Source organism: Pituophis catenifer, unplaced genomic scaffold (assembly GCF_029215685.1).
Source record: "Pituophis catenifer annectens isolate HBS135680 unplaced genomic scaffold, rPitCat1.0.hap2 SCAF_2, whole genome shotgun sequence".
Lineage (NCBI taxonomy): Eukaryota > Metazoa > Chordata > Lepidosauria > Squamata > Colubridae > Pituophis > Pituophis catenifer.
In genome coordinates, this window is record NW_027256882.1 from 33,891,882 (window position 1) to 33,905,637 (window position 13,756).

The 13,756-nt window shown below is 44.4% G+C and overlaps 1 protein-coding gene across 1 annotated transcript in view; it reads right to left on the reverse strand.

Annotated features, from left to right (window-relative positions):
* Positions 1 to 5,707: 5,707 nt before the first annotated feature.
* Positions 5,708 to 13,756, reverse strand: part of PRRT1 (proline rich transmembrane protein 1) — a 42,595-nt gene continuing 34,546 nt past the window's right edge. The window contains exons 3-4 of the mRNA XM_070936630.1: positions 10,148 to 10,324; positions 5,708 to 5,884 (exon numbers count right to left, since the gene is read on the reverse strand). Of these exons, the coding sequence (XP_070792731.1) occupies positions 5,708 to 5,884; positions 10,148 to 10,324 (354 nt within the window). The remainder of the gene's footprint in view (positions 5,885 to 10,147; positions 10,325 to 13,756) is intronic.

The window sequence follows — 13,756 nt, forward strand, 5'->3', positions numbered from 1 at the left end:
GATGCCGCAAGGGTCGTAAGTGTGAAAAACGGTCATAAGTCACTTTTTTTCAGTGGCATTCTAACTTTGTACCAGAGGTGGGTTTCAGCAGGTTCTGACCAGTTCTGGAGAACCAATAGTGGAAATTTTGAGTAGTTTGGAGAACCGGTAGTAAAAATTCTGACTGGCCCTGCCCCCATCTATTCTCTGCCTCCCAAGTGCCAGCTGATCGGGAGGAAATGGGGATTTTGCAGTAACCTTCCCCTGGAGTGGGGTGGGAATGGAGATTTTACAGTATCCTTCCCTTGGAGTGGGGTGGGAATGGAGATTTTACAGTATCCTTCCCCTGCCATGCCCACCAAGCTATGCCACGCCCACCAAGCCAAGCCACACCCACAGAACCGGTAGTAAAAAATTTTGAAACCCACCACTGCTTTGAACGGTCACTAAATGAAATGTTGTAAGTCAAGGACCACCTGTATGTCACAGAATGTCACACATATACTTTGCTATGTAAGTATGACATTGGCCCTTGGCGTTCCAGTTCCTCTAATTTTAAAATTAGCACATCTTTAACCCTCATGAGAAATAAGTGAGTTGCAATTAGTGGAGGAAGAATGGAGTTATTTTCCTAACTACAGGCAAGCCCCATGTCTCCCTCCCTCCCTCCCTCCCTCCCTCCTCACCCCCACCCCTACTGCAGCGCAATGGCTTTGCTTTCAATGTGCACAAGACAGGAAGCATTAGGAGGCACACAAAAATCCGAAGGTGAGGAAACGTGTAGTTTTGTCTCTTCCCAGCCAGAAAGCAGTCCTGATCGTGTGATTTTCCCATTTAGCAACTTGCTTTGCTGAGCAGAAGACTTGTCGGTCCCAATTAGGGTCATTAAGTCAGGACTACCTTTGTTTATACAAGGGAACTGAATTCTGGAATTGATAACATGAAGGTGGATTGTCAGATATATTCCTGAGATGGCAAAGCTTTGTATCTGAGAAGGAAGGAAGGCATTTCAAGAAGGACTTTTTATCATGCAAAGGCAAGGAAGGTACACTGAACGAACTGCCTCGCTACCAGTGGAGATACGCCAGGCACGGTTTTGATTCCTCTAGAACAGGGGTGTCAAACTCAATTTCATTGAGGGCCGCATCAGGGCTGTGGTTGACCTTGGGGGGTGTGGCCAAATAGGGTGGGGGTGGCCAGCTTGACACCACTCCCCAAACTGCTGACGTTTCCTCTTTGCACTGGGTAAAAGTAAAGGTTCTCCTCGCACATATGTGCTAGTCGTTCCCGACTCTAGGGGGCGGTGCTCATCTCCGTTTCAAAGCTGAAGAGCCAGCGCTATCCGAAGACGTCTCCATGGTCATGTGGCCGGCATGACTAAACGGCAAAGATGCACAGAACACCCTTACCTTCGTACCAAAGGTGGCCCCTATTTTTCTACTTGCATTTTTTACGTGCTTTCGAACTGCTAGGTTGGCAGAAGCTGGGACAAGTAACGGGAGCTCACCCCATTACGCAGCACTAGGGATTCGAACCGCTGAACTGTCGACCTTTCGATCGACAAGCTCAGCATCTTAGCCACTGAGCCACCGCATCCCAGTCCCACCCACGCACTGGGTAGACGGGGCCAAAGCCATGCTGACCCATTGTTTCCTCTTCACATTCGGCACTGCCTTACCTTTTCTAGGACAGGATCTGACCACATTGCGGGTCGGATGCGGCCCACAGGCCTTGAGTTTGACACCCCTACTCTAGAACCAATAAATATGTAATGAAAAATACAAAATATTCAGAGCTTCTGGATTTTTTTAAAAAAGAATGGGCCTAATCTGTCAAGGCCTTCCTCTGCTTTTATAAGACCATTGGAAGTTAAGTCAAGGAAGATCGATGACATTTCCCCTATTCCTTCTCTACACAACTCATGTTCAAAGCTTTAAGTGCAGTACGTTGTGACTCTAGGTTCACACTGCACAAGTAGAAACGAGGAATTTTATGGGAGACTTTGTATAGAAGCCACAGTCCTCAAAGCATTAGCCTTTATTTTAATGCAGAGGTGTGGGTTTTTTTCCCAGACAAATTTCTAACCATTTCAGTTGTGAAGATTAGCAAGAAATTGCTTTGATAAAAATCACAGAAAGAGCAGATAAGGCTTAATGTTTGATGGGGATTTGGGGGCCTCCCAGTTAGATAAATTGGATTAAATTACTTTTTTTTTTTTTAAGCAAAATGGCCCATTAGAAGAGCACGGTCTTCATGCAGTTTGAAGGAGAAGGAAGGATGCTATTTTGAAAACTTGCATCTTGGAAACAAAAGTAGTAAACCGTATGTGCATTTATACCATAGGCCCGCAATGGCGAACTTATGGCATGGGTGCCACAGGTGGCAGGTGGAGCCATATCGGTGGGCATGTGAGCTCAGCACCGGCACGCATGCGTGCACTGGCCAGCTGATTTTTGGGCCTTCTGGGCCCACCGGAAGTCAGGAAACATGCTGTTTCCGGCCTCCGGGGAGTGGGTGGGGAAGGCCGTTTTCGCCCTCTTCAGGCTCCTAGAAAGGCTCTGGAGCCTGGGGAGAGTGAAAAATGGGCCTACTGGGCCCACCGTGCCATTGTGTGCCAAAAGCGGGGGGGGGGAGGGCCACATGCACGGGGGGGGTGGGGCGCATAGAATTATGCGTGTGCACGACCCCCCCCCCCGCACTCCCCCAGTTTTTGGCATGTGATGGCAAAAAGGTTAGCCATCACTGCCATAGGCAGAATTTTGGAAGTGGTGCTTGCTTGCAAGGCGAGGAAGGAATATGAATATTGCAGAATCTTATTTTTTTTTTAAAAAAAAACATAACCTTGCAGGTGTGTTACTCAGCTAGAGATTCTGCTGTGGTGGAGCGAACCCAAAATCTCCCACCCTTCTTGCTATTATTATAGGTTTCTCCAGTTCTCTCCTTGCTCTTCGAGGGCTGTCACATGCCCAGCCATCGCTTTAAATCCATACATATCCCTTTTTGCTGTTTCTAAGCAACCATCTCCTAAGAGACTGCAGAACTTGGGGATGGTAAGCCAATGGGGGGCGGGGGCGGAGAGGTGAGAAACGATTGACCAGGGTGAGAGAAAGGATATTGACCCTTCCGCTTGTAAATACAATTACATCAGATGCCGGGAATCAATCAAATGTCTTTATTAACAGAGATTCTGTAACCATGTCACTTGCAAACAGAGATAAGAGTATAGAGTTCAACATTGAAAGGGTGGTGGGGGGGGAGAGAAAGGAGGAATGAATGGGAAGTTCGTATGACAACACGAGATTTGGCACAGATTGGAGATGACAGGAGGCCTTAAAAATACAAAAGAATGCAAATTTTTTCTATGTTGAAGCCTCCCCATGCCTTATCCCTGAAAACGCACCATGTTGAGTGCCCATTAAACCAGCCAATCAATTTTGGCCAATGCAACTTAGAAATGATCTACTTTTATTAATCAGAACGAGGCGTGGTGTCAAAGTCTCAATTGTCTCATGTCCATTTGTTAAATTAAAAGAGCTGTTTCTGTAAATTGTTCTCCCCTGTTTATATCAAACTACATGCATGTAATAAACTGGCACCTCAAAAAGAACAGTATTGGTCTTTCTTCTATGCTAATTTACTACCTGCAGGGTCATTCATAGAAAAAAGTATTCCAAAAAAATATCACCTATCGATATCATTCACTTCCAGACGGAAATAAGGTAAAAGATTCTGCCACCATTTCTAGTGGCATCATATAAAACGTCTCCAAGAATCCATTTGCATGTCCCAAGTGGTGGATTACAGACCATTGTATGATTACAGACCATAGGCGTGGGTTGCAATTTTGAGTATTTTTTTTTTTAATTTGATTTATATGCCGCCCTTCTCCGGAGACTCAGGGCGGCTTACAATGCATTAAGCAATTTTCCCCAAATCCTCCCTGAAAAACTAGTTAGTAGCAATAGCCGGAATAGCTCGCCCCTTCTCTTGGCTTGCTACAAGGAGTCCTCAAGTTATGACCGTAATGGACCCTACTCATCATGGCCATAAAGCAGATCAGTCACACGACCAACTCAATTTTATGAACTTTTTTTTGTAAGTCGTAAGTTGAGGACTATCTGTATTAGGCTGTTCTGTGGATCATATTTTTTTTTAAAGTAAGCCTGAGGTAGGTTAGGGTGATAAATGATCAGACAAGTAAGTGTGGTAAGCCAAATAAGGGTTTAAACTTTGTCTAAATCTGGTTGTCTAATGTGCTACCTTGGCGCTACTTGCTGGTTAATATTTAAAAGCCGGGGAACAAAAAATATATTATTCCCACTTTTTTTGATCTGTAAGGGTGTAGTCCATCCTATTGTCTCGCCACCACATTCAGAGTAGACTTTACTCTTTTATTTAGCAAATGATGCTATAAAAGCATCTTCTCTGGAACCCTTCTCTGGATTTTCCTCTAGGTTGGACATTACCTGGTCCTGGAATTGGACCCCTCCCCCACTGATGGACAGTTTGATCTTTTGCTGCCACTTTCCTCCTCCAGTTACTTTTCATGTCCTCCTCGCCCCTTCTGTCTTCTCGATCGGCTAGATCTTGCGATGTTTTCTGACACTATTGTGCTGGCTGCTATCGAAGTATTGATACTGTCAAAGAATTGTTCTAGCAGTTCTTATTATGCCCCTTTATCTATCTATCTTTCATGGTTGGAAGTTTACTGTAATGTGCCTTGCCTAATTGACCCTGGATATCAGCCAGTAACAAAAAGAGTTGGCTGGCTGAGTAGAAGTCACCGAAACTCTCTAAGCCCCGCTGTTAAGAAAATGGTGAGGATAACGTAAAATGTGAATTGCAGAGCGTAGAACCAGATGGGAAGAAATCGAACTTAGTACAGAGTTTAAAAACAAAAACAAAAAAATCTTGCACAATCTTCTCCAAGGAAGAAATGTTAGAACGGTGGTGCGAAATGAAAGGTATCAAAAGAATGATGCTTAAGCCCTGCAAAATAGAACTTAAAAACAAAAAACAGGCTGTGGATTATACTTTGCATGCTTACCGAATGCAACATCGCCAAACAGCGTATGAAAATATATGCCTTCCTAATTACAGATGGTGATTTGTTTCACTCGGCTTGAAAGCAACGGTTCCTTTCTCGCCTCGGATAAAACGGTGGGACAGCCGATCGGGCTCTCCAAATACTGGGTGCCTCTAGCTATTGCAAAAAATGGAGAAAGGGAAGCAGCCGATGGAAAGAATGATGGGGGCAGAGAGACAGGGCTTTAACCAAGACTGCGCTGGCGCCCCAGTCCATACAAGGGCAGCACTAGGCATGCAAACACAGCGGGAGGAAGATGGTTATGTCTTGGTCACAGAAGGCGGAGCCTACTCCTCAGGAAGGAAAGAAGCAAGCAACGTATTCTGGGAAAGGAACGGGCGGAGGACAAGCAATTTTGCTAGGAGCCTTAGCTTATGGAGCACGTCTGAATGGCGTCACCTGGAAGTCATTTTGCTGAGTCGGTACGGCTAGCAAGGCCAACAACAGCCAAGGACGATGGGAGTGGGCGGAGAGTGGGCAGAGAAGGGTTGCCAAGCATTCCGAGTGTCGTCGGCAAGGGCGAAGACAGGGGAGAAGGAGGGGAGGCGGTTGCCAAGGACCATCCCCGGGGGTGGCTGTTGCCAGGGCGGTTGTGACCAGTTGTCAGGGTGCAGGAGTAGGCCGAAGTGAGCCGATTGGTCGCTAGGGGTCCCAGTCGTTGTCATGGTGCTGAGCGGCAATGATGATCACCACTGTAAGGATGGTGCACAGGACCATGGCGGCGATGCCCACCGCCAGGCTGATGAAGGAGAAGTTGCGGGCCTCCCGAGAGGCAATTTCAGCCGATACGATGTCGCCGCGGGCAACTGCAGTCCGCACCTGACGGAGAGAACAAAGAGCGTGGGAACAGGAGGAGAACACAGGCGCAGCAGCTGCAAAGCACATTGGGCACATGGCACAATACACGCCTCCCTGTTCACTGTATCTTAACACACACTCTTCAACAAATAAAAAAAGCTAAAGTGTAAGAGATGAAGAATCATTTATAGACTGCAGTGAGAGGAATATGCTCTTCTGTACCTTCCTCTAAGTGTGAGACTCTCCTCTTATACAAATTAATCTTTATCTATTTTATTGATTATTTTTATAAATAACTCAAGGCAGCGGACATACCTAATACTCCTTCCTCCTCCTATTTTCTCCACAATAAAAAAAAATCTATGAGGTGGGCTGGGCTGAGAGAGGATGACAGGGCCCAAAGTCACCCAGTTGGCTTTCAATGTCTAAAACAGAACTAGAACTCGCAATCTCCCAGTTCTAGCCTGGTGCCTTAAGCACTAGAGCAAACTGGTGTATTAATCTCACTTAATCACATGAATGAATCGTCTACTCTGGAAATTCTTCCTGCCTTGTAAGGAAGCTTGTGAGGGAAGAGGACAGTTTCCTGACTGTTTATCTACTGGATATATGTTCCTTTTCTTTATTTTAGCAGCATACAGGTAGTCCTCAACATATGACCACAATTGAGCCCAAAATTTATATATATATATTTTTTAAATTTGATTTATATGCCGCCCTTCTCCGGAGACTCAGGGCGGCTTACAATGCATTAAGCAATAGCCTTCATACTTTTTGTATATTTATACAAAGTCAGCTTATTGCCCCCACAAACTGGGTCCTCATTTCACCTACCTTAGAAAGGATGGAAGGCTGAGTCAACCTTGAGCCTTGGAGAGATTCGAACCAGCAGTAATTGCAGGCAGCTGTGTTAATAACGGTGCTTAGACCACTGTGCTATCAAGGCTCTTGATAGCATTGCTAAGCGAGACAGCTGTTAAGCAAATTTTGCCCCATTTTTATGACCTTTTTTTTTTTTTATTTGATTTATATGCCGCCCTTCTCCGGAGACTCAGGGCGGCTTACAATGTGTTAAGCAATAGCCTTCACACTTTTTGTATATTTATACAAAGTCAGCTTATTGCCCCCACAAATTGGGTCCTCAATTTACCTACCTTAGAAAGGATGGAAGGCTGAGTCAACCTTGAACCTGGTGAGATTCGAACTTACAGTAATTGCAGACAGCTGGTGTTAATCACAATGCTTTTAGTCTGCTGAGCCACCAGGCCCTTTCTTGCCACAGTCGTCAAATGAATCACTGCAGCTGTTAACTTAGTATACAGTTCTTAAATGGACCTGGCTTCCCCGTTGACTTTGCTTGTCAGAAGTTCGCCAAAGGGGATCAGGTGACTCTGGGACACTGCAACCGTCATAAATACAAGTCTGTTGCCAAGCATCCAAATTTTGATCACCTGATGCTGCAACGGTCGTTAAGTGTGAAAAATGGTCTTTCAGTGATGTCACTTTTTTCAGTGATGTTGTAACTTTGAACAGTTGCTAAACGAACTCGTAATTTGAGGACTACCTGTGCATAACCCTCCCTCCTATTTTTTTTCCCCCCTACCACAAACTTGTAAAGCAATCTTTCTCAGCCATGGTGATTTAAAAGCTGTGTGACTTCAACTCCCAGAATTCCTCAGCTGACATGATGGCTTGGGGGAATTCTGGGAATTGAAGTCCACACATCTTTATGCTGACAAGATTGAGAAATAAGTTGTAAAATAAGTTCAGCTGAAAGAGAAAGACCAGAACTTGGGTTTCCCTACTCCAGCACCAACACCTTCATCACTGGGGATGAGGAGGGACTGGCCCAAAGCCCCTCAGGGAAGTTTGATGGCTCTCTCCATTTCTAATCTAGCACCTTCATCGTTTTTCAGCTCCAGGTCTGGGAGAAAGGAACTGCCTAAAAATGCCAGTTAACATCAAAGATGAACTAGAAACTGTGACTTCCCAATCTTAGGCCTTCACCACTTCCTCACACAGTTGTATGAAAGTGTACAGTTGTCATATGGGCAGCCCTGGACTTTCTCCTAAGGCCTCAGTTCTATGCCTTTGTTATGAGAATCAAAGTTTGTGGTGTTCAATTGACGAGTAGCTACAGGTAGTCCTCGACTTACAGCAGCTCATTTAGTGACCGTTTGAAGTTACAATGGCACTGAAAAAAGTGACTTATGACCGTTTTGCCGCACTTACAACCTTTGCGGCATCCCCATGGTCATGTGATCAAAATTCAGACGCTTGGCAACCGGATTCGTATTTATGACGGTTGCCACGTCCCAGGGACATTTGATCCGCTTTTGCAACGTTCTGACAAGCAAATTCTATGGAGAAGCCAGATTCACTTAACAACCATTGTTGGGGGCAATATGCTGACTCTGTAAACCACTTAAAGAGGGCTTTAAAGCACTGTAAAGCGGTGTATATAAGTCCTATTGCTATTACTAAGTTAATTGCTGCAGTGATTCACTTAACAACAACTGGCAAGAAAGGTCGCAAAATGAGGCAAAATTCATGTAACAACTTTTGTCTCACTTAACAGCAGACATTTTGGGCTCAATTGTAGTCGTAAGTCAAAGACTACCTATATTAAGGACTGCATGTTTAAGAGGGCAGCCTAAGCCAGTCTTTCATTTGCTGATGCCCTTTGAAATCATTTTTCTTTTCATCTGATACTCAAATGTATTTTTTTAGCATTACCATCTTTTCACATGGCTTCTCCATGTCCTCTGAGTAAGTGTTCTCGGCGGCTGTCAAGCACCAGTTTGACATGTTAACTCATCCTTTGGGCAGACAAACAAAGAGGTGAATGCGACACTTCAGATGGAGGCGGGCACATTGTGGCCTTCGACTGTGACAAAATGGTTGCCTGGCGCCTCAAAGCCCTGGATTATTTTCAGAATGAAGCCGCTTGGCTCTACCAAATGTGTACAGTATTGTACATGTGTGGGAGGTGAGGATTGCCAGCCAGACGTGAACAGGGAGTGCACGCGGCATATGTTCAATCCATTTCCTTTTCTGTGCTGTAGATTCTTTCCATCTCGTGACGTTTCTAGATCTGGAAAGGGGGCTCCCTACTCCAGAAGGATTTCCTCAATCGCTTTGGTACTTTATAGGTGCTTGGCAACAAAGATGCTTGGATCCCAGTGCAGCTGCAGTACAGTATTATTTAGGTTGTAGTCCTGCTCACTACACCATCATCACAAGCAGCTACGGCACCAAAGCCTCAGTCCAGATCAGTGTTTCTCAACCCTTAGCCACATTATGATGCGTGGCCATCAACTCCCAGAATTCCCTAGTCAGTATGCTGGGCTGAGGAATTCTGGGAGTTGAAGTCCATGCATCATAATGTGACTAAGGTTGAAAAAACAGCAATCCAGATGTTTGCAATGTAGGACATTCCTGTAAAGCAGCAGTGAGAAACCTGATTAGGGTCACACAGTAGCTGGTTTCCATCCCTCTTTTTTTAGTCACCTAGAACCTGCAAGATTGGGCCACCAAAACAAACCACAAAATCAAGTGTTTTAAGGTGATCACATAAACAACTTTTGGGATTGACTTAAAAGTACTTGTGCCCTCTCGACTGATGACGAAAAAGAGGACAAGTGCCCTCCGCTCACACAAGTGGAGCTTTGCATGTGTGTGCACTCGCCCATTGCTCACACGTCCTGGTTTGTTGGATACTCATCCAATAAGACCAACTATCAAAAACAAAAAAAGATATAGCTTCCAGAATCCCTATTACATTCCCTCTGATGTCCTAGACCAGTGGTCCCCAACCCCCGGTCCGCGGACCGGTGCCGGGCCGTGGAGTACCTGGCACCGGGCCGCGCAGCGGCCGGGGGACATAAACGCTGCAGCGCAAAGGCTCCTGGGCCGTGCGCAATGGGCCGTGCGCAAAAGCTCCTGGGCCGTGCCCCCACCCCTGCGCGCGCTCAGCAGGCCGCGGCGATAAAAAGGTTGGGGACCACTGTCCTAGACCACAGGTGTCAAACTCGCGTCATCATGGCGGCGTCACATGATGTATTGTGATTTTTTTTCCCCCTTCACTAAATTGGACGGGGGGGCGGAGCCAGCACATGGCACATCTGGACCGCGGGCCGCAAGTTTGACACCCCTGTCCTAGACAGTGCTCTTCCTGAAAAGCAAACAGCCTTGAATGCCCATCCTGACGAATAAATACAGTTGCTGCACTCGGAAACCCATCTCCTGTACCCCACCTGCTGGATTGAGGCATACACCACTCACCTGCACAGCCTTGATGATAGCAATGATGCCTGTGGGCCAGAAGCAGCAGATGGTGGTGAGGACAGCGATGGGAAGGTAATCGTGTGGAGGGCGCCGGGGTTCCAAGATGGCGATGCCAGGCGTCATCTGTGTTGGGGAGAGAGCTGGTGGTGGAGGTGGGTTGGCCTGAGAGTAGGGCTGGAAACAACAATCGAAAAGCTGAAGAAACCATCATTCATTCATTCATTCACACTTAATACCAAGGAAAACAATTTTCAGCACTATCAAGTAGAAGAATACTTTATGGAATGTACCACTTGAAGCTGCAGGTGGAGTGCTGCAATCTTAAGAGTTTGCACACACAGCCAAAATAGCTCAGTGGTAGATTCTGCAGGGAAAAGATCTGCAGCTTCCAATTCTGATATCTCTTAAGGTGGGGAAGGATATTAGAAAACAAATACTATGAAATATATCGGCTCAACTCTGTCAATCTTGGCCTCTGAATGACATAGCAAAATGGGAAGTTCATAGCTAGGACAATGGCTGTGAGGGAGAAATTGGAAGGAAGACCAGAGGGAAGAAAGAAAAATTCCAAAGGAATAAAAGAGAAGAAGGAAAAACTCCTAGAGGTTTTCATCTAACAATGGATGAAACAAAAAAAAGGGGGAACAATGGATGGAAATGAATCAAGGAGAGAAGCAACCTAGAACTAAGGAGAAATTTCCTGACAGTGAGAACAATTAATCAGTGGAACGACTTGCCTCCAGAAGTTGTGAATGCTCCAACACTGGACGTTTTTAAGAAGAAATTGGATAACCATTTGTCTGAAATGGTACAGGGTTTCCTGCCTATGCAGGGGGTTGGATTATTCCTATTCCTATTCCTATTCCTATTCCTATTCCTATTCCTATTCCTATTCTATTCTATTCTATTCTATTCTATTCTATTCTATTCTATTCCATTCCATTCCATTCCATTCCATTCCATTCCATTCCATTCCATTCCATTCCATTCCACTCCACTCCACTCCACTTCAATCCATTCCATTTATATTCTATTCCAGTGATGGCTAACCTTTTTGCCATCGCGTGCCAAAAGCGGGGGGAGCACGGGGGGGGGGTCACGCATGTGCGTGCCCACACCCATAATTCTATGTGCCCTGCCCCGCACATGTGTGCGCGATCCCCCCACTCTTCCCCTGCTTTTGGCACGCGATGCCACGGTGGGCACGGTAGGCCTATTTTTCGCCATCCCCAGGCTCCAGAGCCTTTCTAGGAGCCTGGGGAGAGCAAAAACGGTCTTTCCCACCCCCCTGGAGGCCCTCTGGAGGCCAGAAATGGCCTGTTTGCCAACTTCCAGGGGGCCCGAAATCAGCTGGCCGGCGCGTGCATGTGTGCCGGAACTGAGCTCGTGTGCCCACTGATATGGCTCTGTGTGCCACTTGTGGCACACGTGCCATATGTTCACCATCACGGTTCTATTCTATTCTATTCTATTCTATTCTATTCTATTCTATTCTATTCTATTCTATTCTATGCTATTCCTTTCCATTCCATTCCATTCCATTCCATTTCTATTCTATTCTATTCTATTCTATTCTATTCTATTCTATTCTATTCTATTCTATTCTATTCTATTCTATTCTATTCTATTCCTTTCCATTCCATTTATATTCTATTCTATTCTATTCTATTCTATTCTATTCTATTCTATTCTATTCCATCTATATTCTATTCTATTCTATTCTATTCTATTCTATTCTATTCTATTCTTTTCTATTCTATTCTATTCTATTCTATTCTATTCTATTCTATTCTATTCTATTCTATTCTATTCCATTCCATTCCATTCCATTTCTATTCCATTCCATTCCATTCCATTTCTATTCTATTCTATTCTATTCTATTCTATTCTATTCTATTCTATTCTATTCTATTCTATTCTATTCTAGGATAGCGGAAAAAGAAATCAAGTGGTACTTTGTTGCTAATGGGGATATGCTCCCTCGCCTTCTAAAATTCTGGTCAATGAAAGGCAAGCAATGAGTGGCATTTTAAGTATTAGTAGTACAAATTGTCCCATCAACTTTCCAGTGCAATCCAGCTGCCTGCATTTATTCTCTGGCTGTCTGGCAAGGCCTCCATGGCTCCCCCACCCCTCCCTCCCTCCCTCCACCCATTTCTGACTGTGGGCCTGATGAAAAAGACAAATTAGCTGTTCTTTTAAGGAAGCTTGTTTGCCCTGCATACAAAAAAGACAAAACACCACCTCCAAAGAGCACATAATTAATACGTGTCAGGAGCGTTACAAAGGCCCCTAGCCGCATAAACGAGATTAACATGGTTTCGTTCTTATTAGAGTAGATGGATGCTCAGATGCCCTTCTCCTAAATTGCACCTATGAAAAGCTGAATTGGTGCTCCCAAGCAAACCCCAGCCTACACACTGCCTATGTCCACACGTTTTAGCGGCGTCCTTTTTTCTTTCTTTCTTTTTAAACAAAAATAGATGGATTCACATTTTGCACACAGGCTGTTTGACTGAGCAGGATGCCTGCCTCCGGCCGCAGGGGTTTCTAAAGGAAACGTTAGCTTAGGGTTTAATGTTGTGCATCAAACAAGTCACTTTTAATTATAGCACAAGGAAGACGGTTGAAAGAAACAATGGCTTGGCATAAAAGGACAAATTATGGTTCCTTTAAGCTAAAGTTAGTAAGAGGATCAGGCGATTTCTCTAAAACACCGTTTGCTGTATTTTAGAGGAAGTTTGTCCTTTCCTAATCAAACTGCTGCGAAATATAAAAATCATATTGCCTTGTGTTGTTAAGATGCCCAAAAATGGAAAGAAGACAAAGTGGAAACTAATCAAAGAGAGGACCAACCTAGAATTAAGAAAAAATTCCATAGGAGAAATTTCCTGAACTTGCCTCCAGAAGTTGTGAATGCTCCAACACTGGAAGTTTTTAAGAAGAGATTGGACAACCATTTGTCTAAAATGGTAGATGTTTTCCTGCTTCAGCAGGGGGTTGGACTAGAAGACCTCCAAGGTCCCTTCCAACTCTGTTTATTCTATTATTTATTTATTTGTTTGTTTGTTTGTTTGTTTGTTTGTTTGTTTGTTTGTTTAATTAGATTATTTATTTTAGATTTTTATACCACCCTTCTCCCACTGGACTCAGGGCGGTGAACAGCCAAGAATAAAAAACATCATATTTATTTATTTATTTATTTATTTATTTTATTTTGAATTTGTATACCACCCTTCTCCCTGAGGACTCAGGGCGGTGAACAGCCAAGTAAAAACATCAAATACAAATATTAAAATACAGTTAAAATATATATATAAATTTGGCCCCATTAATTAAAACGATAAACAAAACAATTAAAAACACTTAAAAAGAATTAGGCCAGCCCGGCTTGTTGGAAAAGGAAGGTTTTAAGGGCACGGCGGAAGGCACATATTCCCAGTGGAAGAATGGATTTTGAAACTAATGAAGCTAGCCGAGATAGAAAAACTGACTGCTTGGTTTAGAGACAATAATTGAACTAAATTTCTTGAGATGTGAAGACCATGGTTTGATTTCATAGACCAGGGGTCTCCAACCTTGGTAACTTTAAGCCTGGGGGACTTC